This window comes from Sebastes umbrosus, chromosome 4 (assembly GCF_015220745.1).
Source record: "Sebastes umbrosus isolate fSebUmb1 chromosome 4, fSebUmb1.pri, whole genome shotgun sequence".
Classification (NCBI taxonomy): Eukaryota; Metazoa; Chordata; class Actinopteri; order Perciformes; family Sebastidae; genus Sebastes; species Sebastes umbrosus.
The window spans coordinates 25,254,968-25,270,250 of NC_051272.1; the positions used below are offsets into that span (position 1 = coordinate 25,254,968).

Consider the following 15,283-nt stretch of genomic DNA (forward strand, 5'->3'; position numbering starts at 1 on the left):
CACCTCCTCATGGCTCTGTTTTCAGGCTTTAGAAAATCTAGCCCGTGACGGGAGACTTTGGCCAATCACAGGTCATTTCAGAGAGAGAGCGTTCCTGCGTTCCTATTGGCTGTGCTCTGGCTGGTGGGCGGTGCTTAGCATTTCCTCAACCGATCTCAACATGGCTGCCAGGTCACAAACTTTCTAATTTTACAGCTACATCAATGCATCCCTACATAAATATATCATAATAATGTCAGAATGAACTAGAGAGATTAGATGTACAATTTTACAGTGATAACAGTAAACATAAAATGGCATAAACGACTCACTCAGCACACTCAGGAACAAAGGACAAAGGGAAACAGCAGTCATGTGACCTCCACTTTCAATAACATATTACTGCACTTTGTCAGATTTCCACATTGAAGAACACTGAAAAGCTGCAATATTTTATGTACCATGTAACTCCCAAATAGTTTAATGTATTGATAATTACATTGTGTTTGTTTTGTTTCATCTCAGCCTTTGGTTTGCTGTAGTGAAGGTCATCAGGATTGTTCGGTACTGTGTTTACTGAGGGGATTATAATTTTACTACTTGATCAACATGTCCAGCCTTGAATGAATAACATCCATGCTGTTATCACAGCCGTCTTATTTTCATTGCTAGAAAAAGAGAGAACCACTCCTTAGTTAATGAGAATAGGCACTCTGTTTTTATATGACATTAAACAATAATGTTACACAGTTTTATGGTATACAGATGTGTCTCTGCACAGCAAATCCTGATGTGATTTAGTTTTCAATACTCAGTTGGTCACACAAGGTGGCCATGGCCCCTTTAGCTCCAACTACAGACCAGTTTCAGTATCTTGAAATGAGGCAGGTCACTCTAGTAGTATCCAGAAAACCAGCAGGATTCAGTGTCTCTCCTTGAGGACTGTTAGTTTAGATTCTAGCAGATGTATCACAGACTTTTACATCTGGTCCCTGTTCTTTATGAAAAGTGTTTTCTATACAGATAATGACAAGGTGGGCGCATGACTAGTTCACTCCTACTTAGTGTTATTCTCCCTTCTACCAGCACTGGCTCAACTAGCCAGTGACCTCTACTGGCTTGTCAGGGTATTGATCAACACTCTCTCAATAGGAGCCCTGATTGTTGTGAATTGCACATCCATAATCACTTAGCCCTTTTAAATTACAGCCCAATGTTGAATAAACATCTTAAATAGCAAATGCAATCCTGAAATATATCCAATGCTCATTGTTTTGTATCATCTCAAGGCCATTTTCAATACATTATCAGAAATTAGACTTTATTGTATCAATGATTTCTCTGGTTGTTGTTTTTCCAAATTAAAGTGGAAAAGGAACTAAAGCTGTGACTAAAGCTGTAATGTATATTTTTGCCTTACACTTTACAATACTTATAATAAAGTACACGTTTTCATAAATAAACTGAAATACCATTGTAAGTATTGCAGAATTAGTATGTTTATTTGTAGTAGATTAAAAATAAATGTTAAATATACATAAATTAAGCGCAAAAATACAAGTAATGGCTTTAATACACTTGAGTCATTTTTACATTATACTACTTTTTGGGCATGTTGTGGCCTCAATTTGGCAAATATCTTCAGGGAGATAACCCTCATCATCTCTGCTAGGAGATCATGTATTCGGTTTTGTGTGTACATCTCTGTGTCTGTCCACGGCTAATCTCGCATACTGCTGACCCATCAGCTTGATATTTTTGTGTTAATTTATGACTGTATGCTCAAAGAGCGCTCATGGTTGCAGTGATTCAGTTTTTTGTGTACATGACATATATATCAAGAAAGACAACAGTGACTGAAGCAAAAGATCTTTTTTAATTCAAAGTGAATCTTGACATAGTACACCATCAATTCATAATTTGACACTCACCAATAAGAGTCACCAAGAAGGAACCCGCTTTTTGTGACAAGGTACATAAGGCTTGGTCACATTGAAACTCACTGAGAACTAGAGGGGGGAAAAGAAAACGACTGCAAACTGGTAAGACACACATTATTACATCCAAACAATAATCATTTTCCCAGTCCTCATATTGTTGTATATTGCACAGTGCAGTTGCTACATGTCAAACTAGTGTAGCATTTAAGAATAAAATAAAATCAAAGAATTAAAATCATAAAGCCACACAGATCTACACATATTTAGAACAGTAACAGTTTCAATTAGGCAATCATGTCTACATATTTGTGTCTAAATACAATTAATAATTGTCAACCCGATAATTAGATGGTACAAAATCTACCTAAAACGTGTCTTAGGAGTCAAATTTCGCACAATTTATTTCTCAGCCCAGGACCCAAATGAGATGTTCAGACCCATGCTTGTTGAGTTGGTAACCTTGTCATGCGAGGGCCCTGTACAACTAGGCCTTCATTTTTGAGAGCAGACTATATCCTAAACTCTGGAATATTGATGAACATAGACTGGACCCAATCCTCTTTTATTGCCATATCCCAAAAAAAATATCCTCCTAATGTTTTAGACGTATTCAAACAGTCGTAAGGCCTGCCTTGTTGCTTAAGGCTCTGTGTGCTTGTTGAGCTCTAGATCTGGGATTGTGTGAACTTCTGGTGTCTTCGATGATGCAACTGTCAAGGCTGCATGGTGGCGAGATTATCTATCATAATCAATCTACCCAAAGTGACGGGGGATTACGGCGTGGGTTCATCTCATCACAGGTGCTGAGCTGACAGAAAGAATAGAGCCATATGAGAATCAACGAGAGGCTGCATAACAGGGTTAAAAAAAAAAAAAGAAGTTAAATACAGATTACTGTGCCACGACACACACACCTAGCAATTATAATTCTAGGCTGTACTGCAAGCTAAACAGTGCATCCTCTCGTTAGTCTTAGCATCGCCAACACAGTAGCATATTAGACGAGTACACAAAATACACCAAAATGCTTAAGCAACATAGCAAAACCATTACAATGTAATACATTAAGTAGAGTAGCACCATGACAAAAAATATGTGCTCAGTTTCTCGTCTCGTTTCTCATTTTTACTAGATACCAAATTTTTTGGCTGGACCGCAGAGGGCCAGCCCTACAAACGCAAAAGTCTGTCGCTGAGTGAAAAAGTGAGTGATGAAGTTACACGATTGGTCGGCCGAGTGTTAGACTTTCCTCATTGGCCGTTGCTCTTTCAAAATGAAAAGGCGGGAACAGTCCTTTATGCAAATGAGCCCGTCCAGCGCGACACAAAACTTGGACTTGAAACTAGGTGATCTAGTTCTAAAATAAAACGAGACTCAGCAGTGGCATTGCCTGTTTCTCTCTTAAAAAGTTTTCAGAAGTAGAATTTGTTGGATTGTTTGACGGAATAAGAGAAAGTTTACGAGCAGGCCACAATTTTTGTTTAAACTGTTTGAAACGGCAAGCAGAAAATCAGGAACCAATCAGGTGCTTTCCACGATATGGTACTACAGATGCACCGATACCGGCTCTTATATTCGGCCAAAAGTGACTCAGATAGCTGGATCAGATATCGGAGACAATGGGGCAGATCTATTAAATTCAGTCCAGCCATACTCGGTTTTGAAAGAGTCTTGTCAGATTTTCCCCCCATAACAAATTGTTATATCATATCGCTTTTTATATCCCAATACGTTCTTATTTCATAAAAATAATGCATCTGGGTTCAACGCTGTTATAGGATCTTGTAAAAAAGGAGAGAAGTTTCTTGTTTTAACAAGAAACTGAGCACGTTTCTTTGTTATGGTGGCAGCAATACGCTGTCGTAGATGAGGATGGGACAACTTTGGACCTAAACTTTGAATACGATTGCTGAATAAAGCATTTTGAAAGAACCCCTGACCAAAATACACGATGATATCTACCTATGGTAATAGCTGCATACAAAGAACTATCAACATCCCAATCACAAGATGAGAGAAAACGCTGTGTAGCCATCAGAAATGCAACAAATAACTCTTTTGCAAACCAAAAACAGATGTTTCGAGCTCCACAAATACATTCACGTTGTGAGAATAAAGCTTTGCATTTGTGTGTATTCAGGCCCTATGTTTTTGAGTACTGCACGGTGTTCTTGGTGAGCGCAAGATAACCTTCCCTGACTTGTACTTTCTTAGGATTCTGTAAAAAAAAAAAAAAAAAAGAGATTGTTTCCAGACCTCATCTTAGTCTAACAAACAAACAACTTTGGGGTTTCGTGGTGTGAAAATAGGAGCTGATCCCCTCAGAGGGAACTAGTCTACAAATGTCCGACTGCTTTGATATCAATGCAAGACGTCATCTGTCAGCCACGTGTTTGAAGAAAGGCACTAGTTGTACAGTACTAAGAGTTGCAAATACAGTCCGATAACGGAAATAAAAGCCATGTCATCAGAAGAAAAACGATAATACATCAACAACACACCGGTTACAGAATCCAACAGTGAACCCAGCCTACGTCTGAAATACTGATGCTAAATGCACACGCACAAAAACACACACACACACACACACACACACACACACACACACACCAAAAAGCAACAGAATGGAAAAAAAACAACAAAAAACTTCCATTACAGCAGTTTACAATCACTTCAAAACAACAAAGCCAATATACAGAGGCACTAGCATATAGGAATAGCATTCAATATACTACATAAGAAAAACCCACTTCTATTGTATCTAGTCAGCAGAACTACAATACAAAAGAGAGACTGCAGGCTAGAACTATTATTCCTCTAAATTCACAGCTACGAAGTGGCAGATAATCAGTACATAGCAGCTTATTATCTATACATTCCAAATACAATTTGCCAAACATAGCTCAGAAAAATAAAACCTTAACCTCATTTTTTTTAAAATAGAGATCTCACAATATATTCCAATGTTGATAACTGCAACAGTATGCTGGAGGTGAAAAAGGAGAAATAGTATTGACCGTGCTTCAGAAATGATTAATGAACAGTCTTTGGTGCTGATTGGGAGGAAAATACCAGCTGATATGACGACAGGTAAAGACGCAGCTTCTACTACACACTGGAAATCAAAAACACAAAACCAAAATCAAGGCTATGCATCCACCCTGAAGGAATGTATCAAAACTGACGACAGGCTTCAATACATGGACAAAAAGGTTCGTTTCACACGGATATCTGAAACAATTACCGATACATCTCTAACACTCAATAGCCCAGCAATATTACTGTAAGTTGATAGGTTATCTCAAAACACTGAGAAGCATTTAAAAGTAAAAACAATCTTTTTTTTTTTTTAGTCTATGCCACTCCCAAAACATAAAATGCAAGTCTAGGCTAAATGCAAAAAATAATAAAAACACAGCAACCCAGAGGCTATCTAGATTGTATTGCAGTTACAGTAAACAGTGACAATACTGTTATGAATTAAGTACTATAGTGAATAGAAATCGATTATCAAAATATCAAATCACTCTTTATGTACATAAAAAGCTCATTCAGTCAAAGCCCTAAATGTGCAGCCTCTAGCTAAAGTAAATCCATACTCGGAGTTAGAAAGCAAAATGAAGTCCGACATTTGCAAAACATAACCACAAGCGGTATTTATCCAATAAGCCCATCATATTCAGAGTCTGAAGGTTAAGTGCTGCAAGCCCATTTAAAATGTACAATCTATAAGCTCCTGAAGTAACGTCGTAGACTCTGGTTTTAAGGCACTAAGCGATGGCAGCAGTAAAGTCTGCCTCGAACAAAGACGGGAGCGTTCGATCCTGGTTAATACGGACTGGGATGGCTTAACAAACAGATCAGACGGGCTAGCACGTGCTACAAGGCAACAGAGATAAAGGGTAGGGGGAGGCTGAGCGCCCTGACAGCAACAACAACAAATGATTTCCCGCCTCTAATTAGATCATATTCTCTGAACGCCACTCGAACGACAAACGACAGGAGGTAATTTGCAGAGGACACATTCTTAATTAAAATGTCCTTATCGTCATACTTTGTGAATTCATTCACTCTTTCTCTCTTATAAAGCTTTGTTGTTTTTAATCTATCGCTGTTTCCTCCGTTGGCGAACATGATTTCGCCGGAAGTCTTTCAGAGCTGAAGTTGCTCTGACAATCAAACACGATCATTGACTTTTGACTTCAGATTACAGAGGCTGTGAATTTCTTTGTCCTCGAAACACCATAAAACATCATCTTCAACATAGTTACTTTTGTTTTTCTTTCTCAATCCCCATATGATAAATTATTATCCATCCATTTTTCCTCCTCTTCATCATCACAAGTGTCCGTTTTGTGCTCTGCTGCTAGCTCTACCTGCCCAGGTCGCAGCCCCACTCCATTTCCCGTTGGCCTTCCTCACCAGAAGGTACTGCTGAGGCCCCGTCCTGCTCCTCAGATATAAGAGAACTGGGGGTGGTGGCTGAGCTTGGTGGGGCTCAGAGGGAAGCCTGTGTAGGCGGCCGGGGAGGCCATGTAAGGGTGAGGAGGGGGGAAGGGAGGCTTGAACTGGTGGGGGTGGTGGGCGAAGCCAGGCTGATGGTGCGGGTGGACGGTCGGGGAGGGGAGGAGCCTGTGCGGGTGGGGAGCGGGGTGTCCAGGGTGGTGGGGGTGGGTGCTGATGCCCAGGGTCACCTGGTGAACTATAGCGCCTCCTTGGGGGTGGGAGAGACCGTAGGTGTGCTGGAGGAGAGGGGGAGGAGGGGGGCGAGAGGGCAGGATGGGGTGGGGGTGGTGAGCGGCGGAGAGGGGGCCGCTGGGAGGGTAGGACAGCAGGGTGTGCGTGGGCAGGCCTTGGTTGTGTGCGTGCTGGGCAGCCGAAGTGTGCGTGGGGCTGCTGTGCGGCAGGTGTGTGAAGGTGTGTGTGTGGACAGTAGGGGGGATGTAGGCGTGCGGTCGCAGCGGCCCATAGTTGCCGTTCCACTCTTTGTTGCTGTGGTTTGAACCGTACGGCTGCACCTGAGAAAGAGAACAGACAAGCTCAATGTTGAACACCCAGGTTCTACACAGTCTGTTAGTAGATAGTTCGACATTTTTGGAAATGCTTATTGGCTTTCTTGCTGAGAGTTAGATGAGAAGATTGATACCACTCTCATACATTATAAATAGAAGGTGAACTGACCTGTCCAAAGCCCAGAGGGTGCTGCTGCCCTGTCAATTTCTGCTGCCGGGACTGGAAGGGGGCGGATGGGAGGAGGGGGAAAGAGGAGTGAGTGCTCTGTTGTCCTACGAAGCTGCAGCGCCCTTTGGACCGGGACCAGGACTCTGAGACTGGAACAGAGAGAAGACAGAAGTGAGTCAGGCAAGTCGGACATATATATTGCAAAAAAAGAGATGACAGGTTTAGTCCACATGGCCTGCAAAACTAAAGACGGTGAAGAAGACCAAAAACTAGAAAGACTTCAAACAACAAACAGGCATGCACAAAAGAGAGGAAATGGATTCAGATACTTTTGTTAAATACAGAGAATATGAAAGGTGTTCTGTCAAGACATACATTCCCAGTTTGAACTTAAGTCCAGGATTTGCATGGGAAAATGTTTGTCACCAAGGATTTTACAATTGATCACCATTGACTACTAAAAGAAATACCTCATCTTACTGGGGAATAAAGATTGTATAGGCCCAGGTCACATTTAGTAATATAGACATGAAACTCTTTAAGCAACACTGTATTGTATTACATGAAGCTGAAAGTGTAGGTGCTTTAATAAAGCCAATGTGTAGGACTTCACATTGCAAAATGAATTATAAATAGGACAACTTTACTCGGCAGATGAAGCTAAACGGACTAAAAAGCAGCATATGATGTGACGGGTCCTAGCTGGTCCCAAAAGTCTGAGCACACTACCTCAAACTAAATATTTGTAGATACTTGAGAAATGTAAATATGAGTTTAAAAAAAAATAAAAAAAGTACTAGAATTCAGCAAAGACGCCAAATTGATCTCCTGAGTGCTGATGAAAGACGATCAATGTAGCGGCACCAATCTACAGCTAAATTGAACATTTCTGAGGGGGCTGTGCAATGCACAGCAGAAAGATTTCCACAAACTAAATTTGCATTCAAAGCAAAAGCAGGTAAACCTGCAGGGACAACAATATCTGAAGACTATCAAGCTAATCTTCATGAGACGCAGCAGCATCTGCATCAATAATATGAACAAAAACAGCCTGTTTATTTAAGTACAGTTAAAGGATGACTGGAAAAACTCAGGTTTAGTAGTTAAAGGAGCAATATGTAGCCCTGACAGCTAGCGTTTAAAATGGTTAACAGCGGCCCAAATTCAAAACATTGGAGCCTTTGAGGAGCGCTATATACTGACTACGACTACGTTGTCGTGGGGATATAATAATCATTAAACATGTCTTTCACTTATTAAAAGTTCCCATTAAACACAGCATCATAAAAATATCCATATATAAAATCCATAAAGTTGGGAGAAGAGAAAGAAAGATTGTTGGCACTCAGAAAAGGCACCTGAGGAGCAAAGTTGCTCCGTGGGCTCTGATCTGTATCAGTTTGAAATTCACTCCACCATTTATAAAAATTAACATCCGGGGAGAACAAAAAGGTGAAACTGATATCAGATCAGTTGCCTTCGGGCAAAGTTTGCTCCATGGCAAGAACCAGCAGAGAAAGCATGGGCTCTGACTCAACACCAAATCAAATGCATCCACCTTTCCCTCCACTCAGAGGAACCAAGACGTGTTCAGAAAGTATGTTTACTGTACTGTGGTTGAAGTAAACTCTCCTTCTTCTATTGTATAAAACATCTGGATCACTGATGCAGGCATAACATGCAGGTGTTGTCAAGTAAGGCGGATTTTGTTTTAGATACTTCAGCTGCAGTTAAGATATTCATTTGAACGGTTGGTGAGTTACTTAAGGGATCGTAAGGAAAGAAACCTAAATTATTTCACTCAATGCTCAAAATCCACCATCAGGTAGGGTGACTGTTCAGATGAGGAGAGCTTCCATCATTTTACATTAACAAATTTCAAATGATGCACATATGTACACATATCTAAAGGACACTGTTTATAACCCTATCTATCTGAGCATGTTAGTAGGTGAGGAACGAACACAGCAGCTTTGCATTTGTCTCTTTATTCCTTAGAAACTTTCCCTGAAGAAATCTACTGCTTCGATGGAGGGAAAGCCATAAAAGAGGACTCTCAGGCAATGTTAGCTATGTTAGCATTGCCTGCTATGGATGCATCTGTGAGGTATTGGTACAACGTGGCCACTTCTCTGTTGGTGTCTCTTGATCACCTGTTAAAGCCTCTATGACCCACTAGGGGGCGGTAAGCCCCTACTGCTCCCATATGACCTGCAAAGCAGACACCACCAAAGCACAGGTGACAGACCACATGACGGGCGGCAAGATGAGGACATATTTATGGGAATAAAAACTTTGTGGGTGTTAGAACACAAACAACATTTTCATGACAGCATCAATTTGTCTTAGCTTGTAATGAAACAAATTGGTTAAAACCAAACAATAGACAATACACTCATTTTCTTCTCACCTACAAAACCCATCGTATGTACAGACCTGCCAAGCCTGGGAAAGTATTTTGAGTACCAAATCGCCGACATAGATACGTCAGATGCAAATTACTGTAAATAAATTGCATACATCAGTCCCACAGGATTTTATGAGGCTATGGTGGGTGGGCCTGGGACTCTTCCCGGAAGAAAAGGTTGTACATTTTAAAGTTAAACATCAATCTGGTGCACTTTGATGGATAAAATAAGAGACTAGATCTATAAAGAACCAAATTGGGAGGCTTCTTGTAGCAACTTCTAGGTCCACACAGTGTGGCATGACTGACATTAAAAGTTATTGTACGTGGTAAACTGTCATTGGTCCTTTTTTATTAATAGAGATCTTATTGGTAGGAGAAGAAACAAACAATCATCCCATGCCTGTCCATTGGTTCGGCAATATTTTTTATCCATTACTTAGGGGTTAAATAAAGGAAGAAAAAAAAGACAACTGGCCTCTTTTTGCGTACCTTAAAGTTATAACTCGCACCAGCGTACTTTGATGTTAAAATCAAAATGTTTGCTATGCAAAATGTGTACAGGTTGGCCGGTCTGTGTGTTTAATAAATAGAAGTCATACAGTACATAAAAACAGAAATATTTGTTTCCTGTTGGAAAGGTAAACATTTCCACTGACCTGTTCTCTGAACACGCTCCTCTGTCCCTTGACTGTTGTTGTTCTGCACTCTCATTGGTGGAACCACCATGGTCCTCACGCCGCGGGGACTCCTGCCCTGCACTGCAGGGGAAGGCAGTGGTGCTACCATGGCAGCCAAAGGTGGGCGGTTGTTGTGGTTATTGTTGTCGAGGTAACGGTAGGGACTGTTGCCACACGGGGAGGTTGATGTGTCAGACGTGGGGGAGCCTTCCACTGTGTCACAGCCGCTCTCGTGGCCGTCGTCCTCGGACATGCTGAATACGGAGGAGAAATAACATTAAGATGACTGGAACTTAGGAGTGGATTTGTCTTTGTAGTTATACACTTTCACAAGCGATTACCTGTTGGGTCTCTTGCATGGTGAGACGGAGGGGCTGGACTGAAGTGAGTTGGAGGCAAAAGAACTAGTGCTGAGGCTGCTGTCAGGGCTGCTGAGGGAACACACTCTCTCCATTGACACACTGGTGTTTCTGCATGCCTCACACACACACTCCTCTTTACACCTACGGAGATCAAAATTAGGGTTAGCATTTCTGAGGCTCATGATAGGAAAATTAACTCACTCGATTAATCCACTCATGGATAACTGAAGTTTTAGATCAATAATCTGTATTCCAGATTTTTCTTAAAGCAGACACTGCCTGTTACTAGGGGTGGGACAATAACAAAAAAAAAAAAAAAAAATCGATTCGCCTATGTATTGCAATTTATTTTTTTTACGATTTCGAAATAGATTCTTTTAATGCCAGAATTGATATACAGTATTTGCTTCATTTGTTTCTATGTGGAGGTAGAAGGAAGTTACCCCTTTTATTATTTTAGTCTGAGTAACGTGACGTCATATCCGTTCCGTATCCGTCAACCAAAACAAACCAGCCAGCCACCATGAGCCGAAACGAAAAGTAGAAAACGTCGGAGGGTCCACGTGGATATGACCTGTACCGTCACATTTTAAATCGAAAATGGTTAACACTACACATCCAGTAAAGTAAGGAAACACTTTGGGTTTTCACACATCATGGTTAAAGCTGCATGCTAACTCTGTCATGGACAGGAAACATTATCATAACGTAACGTGCGGTCAAGCCAGTCGTCACTCGCATCTCTGTGGTCAAATCAGCCGACGCTACAACCCAAAAATCAAAGAATAAAGACATTTCCCTCACAAATTAGTGGCATTTTCTTTTTAATGTATAAGGGACATGTAATGTTTTATACCTCTGTTGAATATAATCCAATCAATCTTATTTCCATATATGTATTTTGTTTATACAGTTCCCTTTGTTAACACCTTATTTTGAAAACCAGACGTAGTTACACGTGTATACTTCCACTAACTTTGCCCAGTCCGTCGCTAGCTCTCCGTCAGCTCCGTTCCATTTATACATCTATGGTCAGCTCCATCGGGGCCGTTTGAATGCATTTAACATAAATGTCAGTATATGGGTGCCCTGCAGTTGTAGTGTCGACCGATTTAAACAGAGATGAGAGTGACGGCTGGCTTGACTGCATGTTACCGCAATACGTTAACGTTTCCTGTCCATGACAGAGTTAGCATGCAGCTTTAGCCATCATGTCTCGCGCTGCTTTTCCTGTCGATGTGTGAAACCCAAAGTGTTTCCATACTTTACTGTATGTGTAGTGTTTACCACTTTGACTTTAAAATGTGAAGGTGCATATCGTATCCAAGTGGACTCTCCACCGTTTTCTATTTTATCGTTTTGGCTCGCTGCGGCCAGCTGCGGTTTGTTTAGGTTGACGGATACAGAACACATATGATGTCACGTTACTCAGACTACAACAATAAAAGCGGTAACTTCCTTCTACCTCCGCATAGACTCAAATGAAGCAAATATATTGATTCTGGCTTTAAAAAAATCTATTTCAAAAGTGTAAAAAAAACAAAACGCAATACATTAGTGAATCCATTTTTTCCTCACCCTTAATGTTGAACAGGTTGATTTTGAAAATCCCATTTCTATTATCTCTGATGCAACTCACTCGCTCAGACGACACCTCGGTGGGTCTTCCTCCTCTTCGTCCTCTCCGTCAGTCAGTTCACTGCGGATGCTGATCACACTGGGAGCAGGGCTTGGTGTGTCACCCATCAGAACCGCCACATCTCGCTGTTGCTGACTGGACAGGTCCAGCTGGCTGTTACCATTTGGCACCGCCTCTTTGAAGCAGCTCACTTCCTCGTCTGCATCGTTCTCCTCTTCATCTGTGTTTCGAACTTCCGGTTGCCTGGTTGCCACCGGAGGCACCTCCCTCCGAGGCTGCTCTCTTCGTGCCACTGCCTGTCCAACAACATTGGCCACCTTGGGGGTCCGATTTGTTGATATGTAGATGTTGCTGGGGTGGGACAGGTTCCTTTTAACAGAACAGGTGATATATTACATATCAATAAAATGATATAGCAAAACAGTTTGATTTCACTAAGGAGCAGAATCTCACCTGTTGTGACTGTATCTGTTCCTTTTATTGGCTGGCTGGGGCCACACAACATGAGCTATGCCAATGTTGATTGGCTGATGGGCAGAGAGGGCTGGCATCTGATTAGTCAGGAGAGGTTGTTGCATCAGTGAAGTGTAGTGGCTGCTGTGGGGACACAATTGCCTGTTAAAAGCTATCAAAATAAAACACTAAAAAGAAGTGCAAGAGAAACTTAATGCAGCCTTATACTTACTACAAATATGTGATAGGAATAGACGACATGCTATGCTCTGATGAAAGCAAACAAAACTCTCGACTTATAACAAGACATCTAAAATATACAATCACAACTTTATATGAAATGTGCTCAGGGCGGCTTTTTGTAATAGTTTTCAATGAGAGTGAAGCGTTTTGCGTGCTGCTTTTGCGTTGCTGAGTGTCTCACGTTTATAAGATTAGATTAGATTCTTTATTAGCCACATGACCAAAGGCTGGTGGAATTAGTTTTTTCTACAGTATGTCAGAGGTGATGAGTAGGATGAGCGGGGTTGGAGATGATCTTCTTTGCTCGTTTTACAGTTCTGTGAGTACGTAGAAATTTTGGATGCCTCGTTAACAATACGCTGTAGTTTTTTCCGTGTTTGACTGCCCGTGCTGCCGTACCATACTGTGAGAGAGGATGTGATGATGGACTCAACGATGAATGAGTAGAACAGAACAAGAAGTTGTTGCTTGACACGGTGTATTCTAAGCGGTTTTAAAAAAAAATGAAGGAAGTATTGTCGTTGTTGGGCTTTTGCAATGATGTGTTGCCTGCTCTGTGCACCTCGCGTTTTCACAGGAACGCCCTGAACGCCTTGGGTTAAAAAAAATTCAACGTCATTGCGGGTTTTTTCTCATTGTGGTGACTTTTGCTGGATACCCAGAGCTATTTGACTTCACCAACCGTAGTTATCATGATCTGAACAGAAAACAGAAGGCCTGAAGGCAAATTAATGCAAAGCTGTTTTCATTAATAAAAACTGTACCATTACCTATTAGGTAGCATACAGTTCAGGGTTTGTGTTAAGGTAATGTTAGTACTTATTTGGTGGATGTCTAGAAACAATAATAAAAAATAAAAAAAGACGCAGCAAACAGCAAAAAACGCTTTGTCTGATCGGGCAACAAAAAGGCAGTGTGTTGCGCCTGCATAACGCACTCTGTCAGGGCCTTAAAATATTTTTTGGTCAACATTACATCCAAGAAATCTTGTTGCGACAGAAAGCCGACAGTAATCCAGTTACTTTAGTGCACGCACACTGAATGCAACACAAAGAATTCTGACTAGCGGAAGTAAAACAGGGAATTTTCCAGACTTTAAGTTTGGGTGACTCACCCCCAGTTGCTGAGTCTCTGTGGGCCGCCTGTGGTGTCGTTGGTGAGGGAGGACGGGGGTGGAGGAGGGGGATGAGAGGGAGGAGGACCCACTGCAGTCATCTGTTGCCAGGCAGATGGGACAAGGAGCTGCTGCCCTCGGCTAGACCAGGCCTGCTACAGGGTCAACAGGAAAATCAGGATTATTATTTAATCATCTGTTGATCCCCATAGCTGTGATCTGTATCAACTCCCCCATAGCTAGGCCTGGTATCTGTTAGGGGTTAGAGGTTGACTAGGATACACAAGCTATTCAGAATCCATGTTTGGGTCTTACCTGAGCAATGACACCAGGTCTCACTGGTAAGGGCTGTATGGGAGGGGCCTGAGTTACCATGGGAACAGAATACCCTGCTGGTTGGTTAAGGTTACCTTTAAAAAAAAAAAAAACACAAAACATCTGTCATTCATGCAGCTCAATAAGGCTGTGTCTAAATGCAATAGCATCTTGGTGAAGCTATTGCACCACTCATTTACAGTTCAGCACTTTATATTAGAAATGATTGGGTAAAGACCCTTCTCATAACAATGTAAAACATTTTAAATATGCAATCTGTGAAAATAAATTTCTTAAATTACTGAATAAAATGTGTTATGCAATCATTGTAAGCAGCGTGCAGTCTGCATACCTTGCATGGTTGGGGGACAAAGAAGAAGGGCAGGTGGGAAGGAGTCGGTGCACCCAAACTGACCATTCGCAGTTGTTATCGCTATCCCAGGATGCAACACTGAGGGAGCTGACTGGTTTAAAGCCTGCATTAGAAAATAGTACAAGGAGGCAGTGGCAGAGAGGACAATGAAATTAAAGAAACAGAGATGGAGAGGCAGACAGAGAAGAGAATATAGAGAAGAAAGGGAAAATGTGAAAAGAGGAGTCAGAAGAAATGAAGCGAATGACAAAGAAGAGAGAGGAAATGAAAGTAAAGACATGGAAAGAAGATTAGCGATAATTCTTGAGCACAATGATGGAGTCACATGTGAAAGAAACACAAAGACCAATATTCTGAGATTATATGTTACAGCACCTTCTCCCCTGAAGAGGGCAACATTAGGTCATCAGTACAGAAACATTAAAGACTGGACATATTTATAGGCATTTATTTATGTTCTCTGTCCTGACAAAAAAAGGGCTGTCACCAAGAAACAACATGTAGTAGCATAATTTTCAAATGAAATGATCCAGCCACTACCATGCTGAATGACAGGGGTTTTAATGTTTTTAGAAGCAAAATAGCATTAAAAAGAAC

The 15,283-nt window shown here is 41.3% G+C and overlaps 1 protein-coding gene across 2 annotated transcripts in view; it reads right to left on the bottom strand.

Moving 5' to 3' along the window:
* Positions 1–1,836: 1,836 nt before the first annotated feature.
* Positions 1,837–15,283, bottom strand: part of LOC119487171 (homeodomain-interacting protein kinase 3-like) — a 37,375-nt gene continuing 23,928 nt past the window's right edge. Inside the window, exons 10-18 of one of the 2 annotated variants that reach the window (XM_037767851.1) lie at positions 14,666–14,789; positions 14,314–14,408; positions 13,999–14,153; positions 12,642–12,782; positions 12,189–12,557; positions 10,529–10,690; positions 10,167–10,441; positions 7,101–7,249; positions 1,837–6,937 (exon numbers count right to left, since the gene is read on the bottom strand). In XM_037767851.1, coding sequence (XP_037623779.1) covers positions 6,374–6,937; positions 7,101–7,249; positions 10,167–10,441; positions 10,529–10,690; positions 12,189–12,557; positions 12,642–12,782; positions 13,999–14,153; positions 14,314–14,408; positions 14,666–14,789 — 2,034 coding nt within the window. In that variant the 3' untranslated portion in view covers positions 1,837–6,373. Of the gene's footprint in view, positions 6,938–7,100; positions 7,250–10,166; positions 10,442–10,528; positions 10,691–12,188; positions 12,558–12,641; positions 12,786–13,998; positions 14,154–14,313; positions 14,409–14,665; positions 14,790–15,283 lie in introns of both variants that reach the window. The other variant, XM_037767850.1, reaches the window with a different exon arrangement.